We start from the raw sequence: 18,281 nt of genomic DNA on the forward strand, positions 1-18,281 counted from the left end.
AGTGGATGTGAGCCAGCCCCTCTCCTCACACTGCACAGTCAGGCGAGCACTGTCAAGCTTTCATCCATCACGTTCCCAGAAAATTATAGGAGAGTAGGAATGTAAAGAATGGCTATTCAGTGTCTTGACTTCTTTGTGAGACAATTTGAAGTTAGGTTGACAGAAGTGAGGCACTTTTGAGCTTGTGAGTTGCTGGATAATTCATAATGAGTGAAGACTTAAACCATTTGTCTTTGTTGTTTATAGGCCTACAGAAAAGAGACTTTTATCCAAGAAATAACAATGGAAATACAGGATTTATGTATTTAAATCAGTCAATCAGTCAATCAGTCAATAAATCAATTATCTATACTCCAGATTGGGATCATATTTGGAAAGATAAAATATTTTAAACATCAAAATTACAAGTCACACATCACATCATATGGGACTTATTACAGATACATAAACACACACATAAAGTATAATAAAACAATGCAAATAAAAACCTACTAAAGGCTTTATGTTAGTTGAACCAAAGGGTTTTAAGTTGAATTCAGGAAATCTTCTATCATCTTTGCATCATATTATGACATGGGAAATTTCTTTGACATAATAGACAGAAACCAGGTTACCCAATAAATAATTTGGAGTTCAGTAAAACTGTGAGAAAGTAGCACAGGGTCAAAATATATAGAGACCATACAAGCACTCTACTCAGAATGAATTAAAAATCTACACCAAATTGAAGGCAGACCAATGTAGAATATTAAAAAAACTACTGTGCAGTGTTTTCACTTGTTTGTCGTCATCTTTGCAGGAGCCACATATGAAATGTACCACAGTGCCAGGATCAATTTATTGAACATCATTTACTTTTTCCTCGCAATATGAAGCTACGTTGTCAGATCTGAATGGCAATGTTCACCATGTTTCTTGTGGGTTTGGCCCCAGTTCCTTTTCCCCTGCTCATATTTCCCTGCAAACCTGTCCATATTTCTCCCCCACTCTGTTTTAAAGGTGGCAGGGGTTTCCTCTTCTTTTTTTCATACCAGCAGCTCATTCAGGCCGTTGCAGGAGACAGTGGTCATGGTTTGGCTTGGAATGAGAGGCTAGACATGTATCTGGATCGAAAAAAAAAAAAAAAAAAAGCTTACTCTTGATCCAGTGGTCCACCAACTCGACAATATCATGCGCACAGGATGTTCTGTTACAAATCATCTCATGATGGAAGTTTGACATAAGTTTGCCCAGCGTTAAGCAGCAGAAGATGTGAGGCTTACCATCAACGTGATGTATGTCATTTTCAATAAGTGGAAGTAGAGCTTCTGCTTTGGGGCAGCTGCTTTTTGTTCACCCCAACAAATACAAAGGACGTATTTGATATTTTTTAAGTTACTTACACTGGGACTAATCTTTAAAGAAGTTTTCTGGGGAATACAGTAACAGTAAAACATTGTTCTTAGTTTCTGTAGAAATCTGTTGAAGGAATTGTTTGACATTTTAGGGAATAGGCTTATTCGATTGTTAGATGGCAAGACTGGTAACACTCAGGAACACAATATATGAACTTACTACTTGCTACAGTCAGCTAGCTTAGGTTAGCACAGAACCCAGCTAGCTTAGTTCTGTCAACAGGTAACAAAACCAGCCTTTACTAGCACCTCTAAAGCTCAGTGTCTTGTTTATTTAATTCTCATAAAAACAGAAATGTAACTCAATATGTTGCAGTTTTACAGGGGTTATGAGCTGGATTACTTAGGAGGCCATCCTGGTTGCCTGGCAGCCTTACAGCGATGGCAAGACTATTCTAATGTTACCTGGCTGCTGCTAGTAGCTTCGTATTTTGGTAAGAAAGCAACAAATGTGTAATTTACTTGGAAGATACCTTCATCCAAAGCAATTCACAAGTGAGGAACCTTGGGGTTCACTGTCTTGCCCAAGGATAGTTGAGCATGCAGACAAAGGGAACAGGGGACTGAACTGCCAACCTTACAATCAGCAGGCAACCCACTCTACCACTTGAGCCACAGCTGCCCCAGAATAAGTTTATTTCCCAAAATGTTGACCTATTCCTCTTAAGAACATATTAGCATTTTTTTTCTGGCCACTCAGGTGCTGATTACACCATAGAGGGTTAATCATGCTTCAACAAAGTAACTTGCTAATGCACAGTGAGCAGGTTTGATCAGACAGAAGCTGCCTGATGAGCCATGGAGCACCTGCTGGAGGGCTGCTTTTGAAAAAGAGCCAGAGCAGAAGCAGTAAAAAGATGTGAAAAGCATACACAGGTGCTGATTACAAACCTTCCTCAGGGCAGACCAAAACCACAAAGCTGCAGAGACGGCCTGACAAATAGACACCCGCTGCACTTCTACTGTAGTACACTTTGCTCCTTTGAAATAGTCTTTGCAGGAGAGCTGTTTAATAGTTTCTGTAAAAGACCCTTGCTGTACTTGCTTAGACCTTTTAGAAAAGATCCAGTGGATGCTGTCTGTCCAAGTGATGTGCAAATGATGGGCCGTATAATGAGCAGGTGCAGAATGTGGAGCGGAATCATTTCCACATGCTTCACGACCAGATGGAAGAATAAAATGAAAAAGATTTGAGCAAGATATGTTTAGATGTGTCAAAAGCATTCCACTTATAGTGAAGTACAAATATGTGAATGCTACTGAAGTATAGTCACAGTTTAAATTGTGTGATAGGATAATTGAAAGATACTGTGTTTAAAAATGAAAACATTTGTAATATATATCACTACTTGTACCAAGCTTAGATACTTGATACAGTGATTCCCAGCCAGGGGTACTTGTACCACAGGGGGTACATCTGCAGCTGTTTTAGTGTACATAGATTATGGAGAAGCTCAAACAAAATGAAAAAAATTATAATTTGAATGGAAAAATATATCCACACACACACACAGAGTCAGGTGTAACGCTTGAATACCACATTTTGATATCACATGAAAAGCAGTTAGCAAGCATGCTGAGAAGTTAAAATGGATAAAAGTAATGGATGAAATGGCTGGGGGGGAAATGGCAGTGTTGAAGAGGGGGTTACCTGAGTTTATCTGACAGGGAACCACATATTTAGTTCATCAAACCTGTTTTATTTTTCTAGGATATCTACTTTAGATATATATCTCACACAAGTGATGCAATTTGCCTCATTTCTTCAATATAGAAACAATATACACACATGCTTTTTTTTTTTTGCCTTATTATGTTAGCTCAACGTGGATTTGATCAAGTTTCACTATGGTGCTGCACTTATCTTTAAACAATCTGAATTTATTGAAATGCTAAATCCCATAAAGTAGAGTTTATATTTTTCTCCACAAACTTATGGTGCCCAGTCATTTAGTCTAGTAATTTTCTGTGCCAACTATCTGTATTTTACAGTGCCAGACATAATACATTGAGCAGGCTTGTGCAAAAAGCTGCAGTGGGTATATTTATGTATTTCTTTGTTGGAGCCATTCATATGTTTGCAGTAACAGCTTGTCAATAGCCTCCTATTGTCCAAAGGCAATTTTCCTTCACAACAAAAAAAAGTCCTCTGCACTGATTTCCTTTAGCTGCCTTCCATTTTCAGGAACATGCTGGAAACTTATTTAGCCCCTCTGGAATGCCTCTACATCATTATAAAAGTAAAAGTCACATTTGATTCCAATATGTTGCCTCTGTTATTCCCCCCCAGGGAACCGCAATCGGAAACATTGTTTTCATAATGGTGCATTTTATGTTTACAAGTGTGTTGTGGCTCTTTGTATAGCCAGTCAAGTAAGCAGCAGGACCACCTCCTTAGATGTGTGTGTGTGTGTGTCTGTGTGTGTGTTAAAGCAGCATTTCCCATCAACTTTTGTCTGGGTTTGTTGAAGCAAACAGAGTTGCCTCATATTTGAATAAATGGTATGATGCACTACACGTGCCTTTTTGTACAGGTTCACAACCTCATGACCAAGACAAATTGAGCCCAGCACAGATTCAGTTGGGAACACATGCACTACTATGCATAAACAAAAAGTTATGGATAGTTAACTACGCATCAAAAATAATGTCCAAAGGCACTGAGCAGGCAGAAACCTGGCTTCAACTCACTTCCCTCAGAGCAGTGTGGTAGATGTTGGCTGAGGAAAACTGCTGGACTACCTCTGAAGCATTTCAGTTCTAGACCATACTATTACGTGCCAATGTAGTGGAAGCCTGTCTGTGTCTGCAAGCCTGCTATTCTGGGTCACTGGTCCATAAACTTCATTGGAACAGCATCCAAACATGGGTCTTATACTAATGTCATCAATCTATGGATTAGTGTCATGAACTTTTCTCGGTGTCTGATATTTCTGGAAGCAAACCAGTGTGATCCTGGAAAAGTGGCCACTACACAGCTATTACTATAGTTGTATTGGTGACAGCTGAACAATTTGTTCTTTTTTTACCTGAGGGCATATATGACATTTTTCTGGCTGTTACAAAAACAGTGACACAGTTAGAGGAGGAGCTGCATGGTTTCCCAGCTCTTTGAAGTGATTGTAGAGGACTCAGGTCTGGTTTTATCTTTAGCAGTTTTATCTAACAAATATATTTGACAGATAGCTTTTCATGTGAAATACACATTAGTGTTGGCACAGCAATCTTTCTCAGTTTCTCCAGGGGTTTGGGAATATTGTTGCTAAGCGGGTGGTCAGTTAGTCACTCCACTGACACTGATCTAATACTGATTTTTCCAAAGATCGCTTCTTCCAAAAGTCCGACCTCAGAGGAAGAGAGAGCGCCCAACACACTGGACCTCATCCTTCAAATTCAGTGTTAAAAGTACTATTTTTGAACACAAGCTCATTAGGCTCCTGCGTATAGATGCACATCTCCTTGTCAAATCCTCTACTTCACCCATGGTCTTTTACAGAGCCCACCCAGGAGTCCCTGCCTGCTGATTGACAGACATTGGATGCAAAGCTCCCTCACAAAAACTGCTGTGCTAAAAGAAAAAGAAAAAGAAGTGTTCCTCTTGTGCGGGGCACATTTTTACAATGTGCTTGCCAATACTTGGTTGGAGATTTCTGGATTTGATCCTCTAAGTAAACATGGACTTGATTTGGGCCTGTTTTTGGTTTTAATTGTATGTTTGTATAAGCCCTGCTGTCTACAATGCATAAGGTACCAGTTCCCAGTCTGTGACAAGGCATTTTAATCAAATGCTCAAAGTGATGTCAAAAAGTACACAATGTTATTTTCATCAAAACTTAATTTGTTAATCTTATGATTGCAGCGTCTCCCTCAAAGTTCATGATGTTCGAGTCTTGTTTAGCAGCTCTGTTTGTTACTTGCCAAACATGATTGGTAACCCTGGTTTTTTACAATTGTTGTGGTGTCACTGGAGTATTGTATCTGGCCAACATGTGCCATGGTATCAGAATGATTACAGTTAAGTGACAGGGACCATCTTTTGTTACTTTCTTGTCATTTATATGCTGTAAAAAACTGACCCATCTTTTCTTTTCTCTTTGTAGGGCCCTCCAGGTCCAAAGGGTGAAAAGGTGAGTAATATTATATTTTGGTTGATATAGTCATTGGTGCACTGGAGCTTTAAGAAATAGTTTGACATTCTGGGTAACATTTTTATTTTCTTTCTTGGAAAGAGTTATTTAAAAGATTGATTCCACTCTCATGTATGTATCCTAAGCTAGAGCCTGTCTTTGTGCTAGCTTAGCTTAGCACAAGGCTTACTGCTTCCTGGTTCCTGTCTTTCTGCTAAGCTAACCAGCTGCTGGCTCCATCTTCATATTTACTGACAGGCATAAGAATGACGTCAATCTTCTCATCTAACTCTTGGCACAAAGATGAATATTCACATTTCCCAAAATGTTAAAGTATTTCTTGAAGAAAGCTGAAATTCAGTCTTTAATATCCAGCCACTCATACATTTTTACAGGTCAAGACAATAAATGTCTTTGTTTTTGCTTTCCTCACACTTAATTTGTCCATAAAGAGTATCATTTTGCAAGTCCTATAATTCACATGCAACTCATCCTGACCTCAGGTCTCAGAGTCTGAATGTTTAAATTCTCCTGTCATTCACAAATCCACAGCACAGAACAGTAATGACTGAGAGCCAGAGCCCGAGTTGAAGCCCTTAAATGCCTCGCTGAGCATTCCTCCATAAAACAGCAGTGGAGCATGCAAAATAACCACACTGTCTCTTTATAAGTCTGCAGGACCCGGGGACAAATGTGTGCTTTGCTTTGAAAGACTAAAAACCCGAGATCCCTTAATTCACACCAAACTTGATAAAATCCCTAAATTCACATATAATGGAAACAAGTGGCATAAGATTTTAAAGTACACACTTCTAAAATGCTACTGGGGAAGATCAAGGCCTGCTACAAGCTAGCAATGAATAAATTAAGTTTTCATTCACATTTTGTTTGAAGTAAGCAACAACTTGGGCAGTAACCCATTATATTTAAAGGATTATTCAGCTGAAAAAAAACAAAAACAAAATGAAATGGCGTGAGAGTGCTAACCAGAGCTAAAGTCAAACACAGAGAAACAGATGATCACAGTTGTCATCAGTGTCAAGTTGTACTTTCTGGTAACTGATGATTTCTAGTAATGTGGGGTGTGGAGTGACGTCGTCACTGTGATTTTTTTCCTCATTTGCTGTCCCTTAGAGCAGAAAACAGAAGTCATAAGCATGAATTACAAAACCATATTAAAATGACTGTTGAGCATCCGGTCTTACTGATTAGATGCATGTTCATGCCTCCCATGTGAACCGCTTCATCTGCAGTTTAATGAAATGAAAAACAACTGTGTTCATTCCTCCCACCCAAGATGAAAAATAGGGTGCATCAGTGCGGCCATTCACAACTGTTTTCCCATTAAACCCGGTTTTGGAGCAACTGCCCAATGAAAAATTACAAAAATTCCGAGAGCTGTTTTATTTGAAATTGCTCAGGCATTACACTAAAGTTTGTTTGAGCAAAATTCCCATCCATGTGTGATAAGTTGTTCGGCTCATTTTACTGCTGTGGCTAACTTGTAACCCAGCCAACAGGAGAGTGGAGCACATCAAATTTAAGGATGTTCAGTTATCCAATTCTAGACAGATTAAGGTCCAGCATTTGGTCTTCCTTCACTTATTTCAAACAAAAGTGTACTTTTGGTTTGGTTTCACTTTAATGTGATAAACCCACAGCCCTCACCATGCAGGTTGATTCGAAACCCAACGTTTACTACTTCAGGAACATGCTCCATCCACCGAGATCTACCCCTGAAAAAGGCAGAAAGCCAAAGATCTCTGGGGCATAAAATCTGGCCTGGCAATGCAGTTCGCCCACACTCAGCCCCCCTCACCAAACCCACCAAACCTCACACCACTGCTCTCTTTCTCTTTCTTTCATACTCAATTCATGTCAGTCCCTGTTATCATAAGTGATTTTACTCTCAACCACAATGAATAGCTGAGGGTTCCTGTATTATTTTTCTTTATCAATGTGTTCTGAATTATGCCTCAGTGATTTCGGTGTGAGTCTCCTGCTTATTATTGGCACCATACTCATGTCAGTGTGTGTGTGTGTGTGTGTGTGTGTGTGTGTGTGTTCGACCCTTGCATTTCAAGACAAATTCTTTTTCTTGCCTTCCGCAGGGGGATCAAGGCGACCAGGGACCACGGGTATGCGGTTTACTCCAACTTCTTGTGATTAGCTGACGAATGTGACTGTGTGTGTCTCCCCCAGCAGAATTGTGGGCAAAAGGTTTGAGATGCATGAAATTCCTGGGATAGTGTTCTTCCCATCTGGCCAAATACAACAAGCATTTCAGCACTGCTTATTTCTACAACAAGAGTGGGCAGGCGAATGTGTTACGATACCTTGGAAGGCATGAGGGTGGTATACTTTTTGATAGGCGAAGTTTGTCCTCAAATGAAACAGCTTTTGCATACCAGTTGAAGAAATCTGCCCAATCTCAACTATAATCAAAAACCAACTAGCTCTGTCTCTATAATTACCCGTGATTCACTTCACTCCTCAACGTGACATGGCGTATTCAGAGCTTTAATCATTTCCAGCTCTGTAGTTTGACATTTCTATCAAAGTGCAGCTTCTAAATGATGATAATGTGAGTGATTTTTCGTGCTTGACAGACTCTGAAATGAATTACCCTATCTTCACCTAACAGCAAGCGCAGCCCTCATTTTTCTCAAATAATGTTTAAAAAATGAGCTTTCTTTGAAAAACAGACTGTGGCTGCACAGGTTTGTTTAAACTAGATTGCATTAACCGGGTCACATGTGCACATCGCATACACAGACTTTTCACTTCCTCTGCGTCTGCTGACGTCATCAAGAGTAGATGGTATGGAGCCAGAATGCCTGTAATTGATTTCCATGAGGGCAGAGAGTGTGGAGAGGTTAGAGCACATGGACTAGAGAAGGCAACAACACAGAGGGTTGTCTTGTCACCAGAACGCCAGCCATCTCCCAACTGGATCTGATCCCAATTCAGCACTGGCGCCCACCCAGATGTTAGCAGTTTGCTGATGAACTTTGTCAGCTCTCCTCTGGGCCAGTTCTGCGTGTCAAAGCACCGTATTTCTTATGATTTGGAAGTCAATACGAACGACCTTCCCTGTGAAATTTGATTAGCGGACTCAGTGATACATCTAATGTTACAAATGGGAACTCCTCAAATGACAGCCAGGTTCTCAGAGATTGACAATCTCTGAGTGGGTTCGCACTTTCACAAGATTTGCAAACACGTTTACAGCTCTGTGAGATCCTTTGTTAATTTTTAATGAGATAAAAAGTATTGAATAATCATTGTAGTTGCAAGAAGTGAACTATTGGAAACAGACAGAAAGGTAATATCTTTAGTCTCCAGTTGAATTGAGTGGAGTAAACGCTCCCTTCTGGATAGAGTTTCTTGGGTTTTGCCCATAATTTGTACCCTTTTAACCTAGGAAATGGAGTCATCTGTCTCTATCAGTTAAATGATTTATATTTTGGAAACAGCAGTGTGGCTGACAGAGTTGTAACAGAGACCAGCCAGGTCCTATTTGTCTTACAGAGTAAATAAATAAACTGTCCACTTCAAGATAGCATTTCATTAATTTCCTATTACAGCAAAATTGCCCCCTAACAGGTACAAATTAATACACAGTCACAGTTACATATGAAGGACTACAGAGGCACCGAAGCGTTCTAGGTCACCACCAAATCATATTACCTCCCCAGAATGGCATATTGACTTTGCACATTAGATTAGCAGGTAAATGTAGTGGAACAGTATTAGAAAAATTTCCTTAATAAACGAAGGCATAACAGGACAAGTGCCTGCCTGACCTTGACCCTATCTATCTGGCTGGAAATGAGGCTCATTTCATGCCCGGTATTGGCTGTGTGCAGAGAGCTGATTAAATAAACTCATATGGAAGCACATGTAAACAACAGAGCATGTCAAGAATATGTCCTCAGTGCATTGCTGTCTGCCAGATTACATCAAATCTAAACAGCTTTAAATTTACAATAATTTAAAGGACAGACTATTTGTGTTTTCATGTGTAATATATACATGCATGTATGTCTTTAGAATGAAGTCGAGGGGTCATCAGAACCTCTCAACCTCGCCACATGGCTGGTAGAATTTTCCTCACAGACGTCCACTTCCTCTGCCTGTTCCCCACATGTCAGGGTCAGCCATTTGTCGACCCTGAGGGCCAATGGCCACATCCAGACGCCAAAGGTTAACCAAGCAGCAAATAATAAATTGGACAGTTTTGACAAACAAATGTGTGGCCACCTTTCGAGGTCCACTGCTTGGATGTAATTAACAGGAGTTACTGGCAATGTGTATCACCAAAGTAAGGTGTGTGGTCTTTCTGAGGAATGGCACTGGCTGCAGCTGTCAAGCAAAGGTTGGTAAATTCCTGGGCCAGTTGGAGGAAAAATTCCTGAGATTTCACAAAAAAAATCTGCCCTTGTTTGTCCAGTGCTTTATTTCTTACATCTTGGGATTTGACCAATTTGCCCAATGTTCTTCCAAAATAAAGAGGCTGTGGTTATGTAATTTCCAGCGTTTGACTTTTCAGTCATGAACAAAGAAGTGTTTTACAGCGTCTTGTTTGCACATGAAATCAGAAGCCTTAAATGAATTTCACTCGAGATAAATTTGATGCATCAAACTGATGCCAAATCTGAGGCTTCAAATGAATGTATTATTCCACTTTCAAATGTATTGAAGACATCTGTAAACAGAGTTGGTAATCTACTCCACATATAGATATTCAGAAAATGCCACAGCCTGTAGTTGCTCTGGATGTTTTGTCTGTTTGGTGTGGTCAGGGAGATGCTGGTTCTGGCCAGCGTCCTATAACGGCTGTTGCTGATTGTCCTCATATCTGGCTTTTTGTTTACTACAGTTGCAGTCATCTCGCTGCAGGCAAATACATAGCAATAGAGCTCATCACCAAATAACCAACATCCGTTTTGGAGGAGAAAAGCAAAACAAAGCAATCTGTGAATGGTTAGGATTCTCTGTCAACCGCCATGTCATTATCATTCTCACACATAGACATCAGCGCAGAGGCAATTCAGGGTGAGCACTAACCCACACCTAGTCGAGCTTTCCTCCCCTGTCTCTCATCTCCTGCAAAGAAAGATCAAACCACTGGTTTATGGTCAGATAAACATTTAGTTTTCTCCACATCTCAAAGACACATTGGTCAGCAAGGTTGTCAACATGCTGTCGACCTGGCCACAGCTCCTCTATCCTGCATATGTATCAAAATGCAAGAAGGTAACAAGCCAGAGAGCAGTATGCCAGCCTGCAGATGCTCCACACTACATTTTCATGCCTGGACTCTGTGTATTGTCCGCTCCCTCTAAACCATAATCCAGTCCTTGTTTTCCTTCTTTGTCCTCAAGATGTTTGAGGTTGTAAATAACTTGAGAAATATTTGTGCTTCAGTCCCAGTTACACACAGCATGGCTATTGTCTGCTGTGTAAGAGTATCCATTGCTCTGTTCTGCAGCAGGGCTGACTTAAATCAGCTTGCCTTGAAAGCCATGTTCTTAATGAGCCATGCTTTTTGAATTATCTTTGGAAAACCAGAGGGATGGCACCAAATCCATGTTTGGATAGGCCAGATTTTATCTCAGGCTTTAATCTAGAAATCTAGAGGAAGATTGATCTCTTACAGTGCACGTTTATGCCAGTGTGCCAGTCTTTGAGAAGAACTTTCATCAGTCCATTCGGGTTGGTTATTTACAGTGGAGCAAAACCTGCAGCATACAGATAAACAAATGAATATTCAATCATTGCACAACCAGTATGGTGCAATTATTGCCTGTTCTTCTCCCATTGTCCCTTAGTTAGTGTTACTACCTGTCAGGCTTTCCATTCTCACACAGCTCATAATGTAATTTACAATGATACCGATTTACTTCTTGAAAGTGTAATTTTTGAAACAATGGAGCTTGATTTCATCCAGTGGTAGATAAAATCTTCTGATTTCTATCCAGCAGCAGCTGATCTTTCCATTTGAAATTACAACTTTCCATGATGCGTTTTATCAGCTCTTGCTAGCTAATTGAGAAAACATTAGCGCTATAAAGTTTTTTCCCCAGTGTGACTCATTTGAATGATTTGAGAATCTTGCAGAAGAGGTCTTCTTCACTTTATTCATGGCACGTACATGATATTGTGGTAAAAGACTGGCTAAAGCTTCATGACCCAGGCAAAAAGTCTGCGTCATCACCAGCTGATGATCTATATGGAAGACATGTAAATACAAAAAAAGATTGTATTTTCATGCTACTTTATACTTCTTTAGACTACTGCTGCAGTATAAAGCAGTTTAGAACTCGTTCTTTTAAGTATTTTTGGTATGATGAAGAAAAATGTAAGGTCAGGCTGTTATTTCGTTTTTAGCTTAAGTACTTGTTCGTATTTTCAAACCATATGTTTTGAATTTTAATGTTACAGGCAAAAAGGCTTTTAGGATGAGGATGAACCTCTGTGTTTGGCAAATGTAACGCCATATTGGGAAAGGTTGGCTGGGGTTGTTGGAGCTTAAACTTCCCCAAATCAAATACAGACATTACTCTTAACTCTGATAGCATCCAGAAGCAGCTTCAGAAGCAGTGCTATTTGTGAACGCTTTTGTCAATATGACCTGTAATGCAGTTAGTTAATGATGTTCTTGTTGACACATGGAAGGAACTCATTCTACTGTATCTAGTAAGCTAGGTAGCTGGACATGCTAATGATTGTGACACACATTCTTAAAAAAACCCACCAAATTCTGAATATCAGTCTTAATACAGCCCCATGCATACAGCTTTGACTCAACAGACCTCCCTGGAACTTGGAAGACCTCCCAAGCCTGCTTAGCATTAGCTAAGCTATGATTGAACAATCACTGTTTGGGATAGGAATTTCGTCTGATGTTTTAGTGGACATTTATATGGCATTTTGACTGTAAAAGTCTTGTCAATATCATGTCTACGTATGGAGAATATCCTCAAAAAGAATAAAACTTCATGGGGTACATTTACATTTACACAAATAGTAGTAACAAATATAGTAGTAACATTCAAAGCCATGTTCAGTTGACAATATGTCAGTGTTTCTGGACTCAGATCAAAGCAAATAATCAGCTATAAACTATTGTCTCCTCTTCAAGCAGAGGACTCGATGCTTTCTTCTTCAATTCAGTTTTCATGAGTGGAGAACATCTGTCATGAAGATTGTTGACAAGGGAATCGGAAACCATTTGATTGAATTTCCAGCAAACATCTCAATCCTGTGATGTTCTCCAAAACTCTATGAACAATACCACTCTTCAATTTACCAGCATATTACAGTGCATAGTCTGTTTTGTGATAATCATCTCGACAAATGTTCACTCTGTATATTTGGAGGAAAACAAAAGGACGTGGTTACTTAGCTATGACAATGTGACATACTCACTGCACAAGATGTACACTCAATTTCATGGCGGGGAGTAAACATGGACTTGTTTACATGGTGAATGTTTAAAATATAATGCTGGTCATGTCTATGTCTTTAAAATGTCTGGTCCTCAAAACTAATTGCTTGGCAGTTAAATTTGATGTTGGCTTTTGATAATTATAAAAGGAAATTAGGACATTATCGTAAATCGCACATCTTATATAGCTCACTTGACAAATTTGTAACAATATTCATAAGTAGGATGCTTATCTTCTTCCTCCTTTTATCTGTTTATGTTCACCCAGTGTTTGAATGTCATGCGTGTGTTGTGCCATGTTCTGCTGTTTGTCCCTTTAGGGATTGCCTGGTCTCCCTACGCTGGCTGCTTTGCACAGCAATCAGATCCTGACTGTCAAGGTTTGTCGGTGGTGGTGCCACCTAGCTGCTCAGTCCGACCCCTCTGCAGTGCACACTGGGAGTAAATGAATCACTGTCGGCTGCTTTCTCTCAAAGCCCGATGATAGAGTAGACACAGGAAAAACCCCATCTAATTAATCACAGCCAGTCAATCGTTATCCCCCTCTACACTGCCGCTACCAGTCTTTCACTCAAGAGATTTCTGTTCCGTTGCTACATGCCAGGTCTCCCATTGAAAGCAAAGGTGGCCTTTTATAGCCCAGTAATATGTAGCGGACTGGAACAAGAATAAGCATCCTGAAACCAAGACATGGTCTGGCTTGTGTCCATTGATGCTAAAATGATTGGAAGGAACTCCAAGAGGAATACTCGATGATGAACCGAAGTGGCAAAATGTTTTTTTAAAGCTCATGCCCATGGTTCACCACAAATCCTTCAATCCACCAATTTGGCCTTGAGGATTGTTTCAGCAATGGATGAAGCCACTTAATACCAATGGACACTAGCGCAATAATGCATGCATTGAAAGGTACAAGATTAGAAATCAACCTCAACTCAGAGGTTCGACCACGCTGGTGTCAGTGTGCGCAGCTCCGGGGGTCTGATTTAGCAGCAGGCACGATGATGATGATGATGACAGCGCTTTCACAGAGGAGGAGAAATTCCCATTTTTCCGGGGGACTGTGAGCCCGCTGTGGCGCCCTCACACCCCTAAGGTGGTAATTATGGGCCCTGGCTCCAAAAAATAAGCCCAGACTTCCGAGGCAAACCACCACTGTGCTGGAAAAGTGTGGGTTTCTCCCCCCTCCCCATATGTGAAGGCGCTGGACCGGGGGGTTCATGAACACAGGCCTTTCTAACAAAATCTGTTTCTTTTTGCATTTGCCTTCCTCCTCCTACTTCTTCTTCTTCTGGGACCTCATCCTCCTTCAACCTTCTCTCACCTCTGACCTACGACTTCTTGACCTCACACACCTGCTCAGATGGTCTTCCCTAAGATCAATCATGGCTTTCTTTCCGCTGACCAGCAGCTCATAAAGCGGCGGCTCATTAAGGTAGTGGCTGTGTCTTCTCTCGTCTCTCTGTCCACCGTGCCAAGTCTCACCGAATCACTTCTCTCTGGCCATTCTGCAGTTTGCATGCAAGCCTTCAGACAGACCTGTCACATGCACTTTCATAGTCCCTCTGTTATTGTTAAATGGAAATTTCTTTTTAGAAAACAAGTTTTTATTAAGGTAGAATGAATTACTGTCCTGGCACTACTTAAAGCAGTCAAGTTAGATTGCTGAATATTTTCTTAGAATTTTTCATAATCCAGTATAATAATGGACCACACATTTTCAGTACATTTTTGCCCTGATTACTGTAGCTCTACACTGACAAATGTGACTTTTTTTCAGTCAGCACCTAATGCACAAATCTTATTCAACTCATGAGGTCCATTTAGGAAAGCATGCATTTTAAGGGATCAGTATTTCAACTATAAATCAGAACAATTACAACTCCACTTTCATTGTCATATGTTAGCTTTAGCCATAAGATCCAAAATGCAAACTCCCCTCCATGTTATGAATGGAGGCAGCCCCATAGCCACCCACGAGATCATTTCACTACTCTCTTCTTCATTATCATTTAACTGCAGTGGTTCCAGTCTTAGTGGATCCAACAATATCACAGCATAATGATGTTGAAATGTGTTGTTTTGCCACACAGGGAGATCAGGGGCAAGCAGGACCGCCTGGGCCTCCGGGGCCACCGGGCCCACCTGGGCCAAGAGGGCCTCCAGGGGACACAGGCAAAGATGGGCCCAGAGGTGTACCCGGTCTACCAGTGAGTATTGATCGTCACCTGACATTTAGAAAGTTTGCTTAGCTGAACAAAGATTTTCTTTTGAGGTCATGTGTTATTAAAACGGAACTGGATCAGCAAAATTTGATGGATTTTTCCCTTTAGAAAAATACAGCATCATTTCCATTAAGAGTAAAAAAAAAAGTTAAATTCTTAGTGCACTCATTCAATATGACTTTGACTTGGTGCCGGAAGGGTTTATCACAATGAAAACTTTTTAAATGAAGACTAGACAAGCTACGTTGCAGTTCATTGCCCTAATGTCTTTAGCCAAACATATGCTCCTTGAGAAAATGCTGCACTATATGGATTTACATTTACTTTGTTGGTTTTCATTGCAATGTAATATTTTCCATGTCTTTAAGCCTGTCACTGGCATCACACTAATTTATGTGAACTCTGCCTGTGAGAGAAAGAAGAAACAGAAAAGGCCTGTCAATTATGTTCAGCCATAAAACCTTCTGAGGGCTCCAGCTGATCTTTATTGACTTGGCAGAGTTCACAGTGGGAGTGCAAAAAAATATTAACTGTTGTTTATCTGCTTCTATCCAAGTTTTTGATGATTATTGTTTTCAGTTCTTCCAGTTGCAGTTGCAACAGTTGTGTTTTTCCAAGAAATTAAACTTCTCTCGCTTTGGCGCTTTATTTCTCTTATGATTTATTTCTCCTGCCGTGAATCACTCTGAGGGAGGGTGGCAAAAACTGTCCTGTAAATGTCTCAAAGAGGCAAAAATGGAATAATGTTCAAGCATGACTTTGGCATAATAATCTGGACATGGCGTATGTCTCATTTCTACCCTGAGACCTGTAGGGACATCCAACATCCAAGAGCCAGGCCTGAACCAAAAGCAGAGACTAAAGCAAGGTTGTTGGACAGAGACAGTGAAGGGTACAGGTGGCACAGCATGATAAATAACTCCCAGCCAACTTGGTATATGAGCAGAACAATGCTGAGCTCTACTTGGCAACCTGGCCACCATGTGGTGCATAGTGGCTGTGGAGCACTGAAAGAAATGGGGAATTCAAACAGAATGTGGAAAGTAATGTGTTTTTAACCAGAAAATTTGACTTTTTGCTCTGAATACTAATATTTCCAAGCACGTTCTCAACTTTTCAAAGAGGACTTAACCCAGTGCTTTTACATTAAATGACTGTTTTCTATTCCCTATAGGGTGATCCAGGGCAGCCTGGGGAAACAGGACCCATGGTAAGCACAAACTTTTCCTTTTTGAACAACATTTTCTTCATGATCTGTGGCTCATCGTGGACCCTAATTAGCAATTTAGCATTACTGAATCATTTCTTATGCAGGCTGTAAATTGTCACAATTGCAGACAAAGCTTTAACTTTTCTTTAAGAGATTTTGGGGAAATACACTCATTTCTAACTTGCAGAAGGAGCCAAACAGCTATACAATTATCAAACTGCAAATACAGTTATGCTCTGTGAGATAGTTTAATTCAACATCTTACGTTTTTTCATGTGAAAGCAGTCATGTAGTGATGCTGCCACATAGGATATTTTTACATGTACATTCAATTTATAAGATTTTCATAAAGTGGTTTATGGATACAATGGTGAATATAACTGACACATTTTATGATACCCTGCAAAAACGTATGTTTTCTCTCACAAAACCCCTTATACAGTAGAGACTAGCTGTTCCAGTTAACAGCAACTGGATACCACTTGTGGTGTTCAGCAAATAAAGTATTTGATTAAAGTTTCCTCATAAAAGCTACATTGAATAGGTCAAGCCAAATTCCAGAGAAAGCAAGGTCGGAAAACGGGACACGCAAAAAAACACTCGGTGATGTCAGCTTTCACAAGTGCAGGGGAGGGTAAGTGAAGCTGACAGAGGAGGTGTTATCAAGCGCTTTGATCTCTGATTCCATCTCCTCTGACCTTTTCCATGGTGTGGAAAATCTGGTGGATTGAAAGGAAATGGGCAGAGAAAATAAAGGATGGCGAGGCTTAGGTAGTGAAAAGACATTAACTAGAGAGCAAGAGGAGTTTAAAGCTAAGTTGCTAATCATTTTCAGGTGACTTACCATGCTATCCTCTAAAAACATTTTTTATGCTACTGAAGTTTTCAACTTGTTTTAACCCATTTGTGTTTGTAAACCACACAGTTTTGTTTAACAATCCACATATCATGAATGTCAGATTTGCAATAGATGGTCTCAGGTGGGCTCCCATAAGTCTCCAGTGCTTATACAACTACTCATGACAGCCGCTGGGATATTTCTCCCAAAGATGAATGGTGAATCCCATTGAAACTGAGCTCAGAGTTTTGTCTAAAAAAATATGGGCTGCTCACTGTAATTCTTGAAATAAGGCATACAATTTCATGAGTATGTACACAGCGTGACACTAATGTACTTTTAATAAGAAATAATGTCATCATTTGGAAATCAATCCCCCCCATAAAGCAGTGTGAGATGGGCATATCCCAGAGGTTGTAAAAAGATGTGACATGGCCACTAACGTACAGTGGAGTCAGAGCTTCTGTTTCCAGCCAACAGCACTTTGTTTGCTTCCACTTGGAGGGGGAAAAAAAGAAGATAAGATAATGGATTAAAGAGGAAAGTTTCTGTAAGTGATAATTTGGGCTGTTAAATCTCTGGAGAGGGACTAAAAAGAAATTCTCCATCCAGAAACTCAGCACCACACCCTTGAATTGGCCTTTGAAAATCAATATGAATTAGATGTGCATAATCAACAAGACTGATAGGCTCCACTTTGTGCAGCAAGCTAAAAGGACAAGCTGTGATAGGCACTTTCAGATCCACACAAGTGAGCTCAAGGAAGGCTTTCTGAGGCTGCTCCTTAACCAACTTTTTGTTTCTTTTTACATTGCTCTAGGAGCTAGCGCCCACTTGACACAGCTCAGCGTTTTTTTATGTAGATGCTATTGTTAAAGAGGCAAGAGTAGATTCCAGAGTTTTCCAGCAGCCTTCCAGGACATATGGTGCTGGTTAGAAGGATTAAGCTCTTGTGGAGCAACGAGGAGGAGGGGGGAGGTGGGAAGAAGAAGAAGAAGAAAAAGGAAATATTTTCAGGACTCAATTCAAAATCA

At 40.3% G+C, this 18,281-nt stretch overlaps 1 protein-coding gene across 1 annotated transcript in view; it reads left to right on the plus strand.

The window, feature by feature from the left end:
- Positions 1-18,281, plus strand: part of LOC108892872 (collagen alpha-1(XXV) chain) — a 140,554-nt gene that overhangs the window by 85,596 nt on the left and 36,677 nt on the right. The window contains exons 5-10 of the mRNA XM_051076202.1: positions 5,495-5,521; positions 7,633-7,659; positions 13,295-13,354; positions 14,338-14,409; positions 15,068-15,184; positions 16,374-16,409. Of these exons, the coding sequence (XP_050932159.1) occupies positions 5,495-5,521; positions 7,633-7,659; positions 13,295-13,354; positions 14,338-14,409; positions 15,068-15,184; positions 16,374-16,409 (339 nt within the window). The remainder of the gene's footprint in view (positions 1-5,494; positions 5,522-7,632; positions 7,660-13,294; positions 13,355-14,337; positions 14,410-15,067; positions 15,185-16,373; positions 16,410-18,281) is intronic.

The sequence above is a fragment of the Lates calcarifer genome, linkage group LG15 (genome assembly GCF_001640805.2).
Source record: "Lates calcarifer isolate ASB-BC8 linkage group LG15, TLL_Latcal_v3, whole genome shotgun sequence".
NCBI lineage: Eukaryota > Metazoa > Chordata > Actinopteri > Centropomidae > Lates > Lates calcarifer.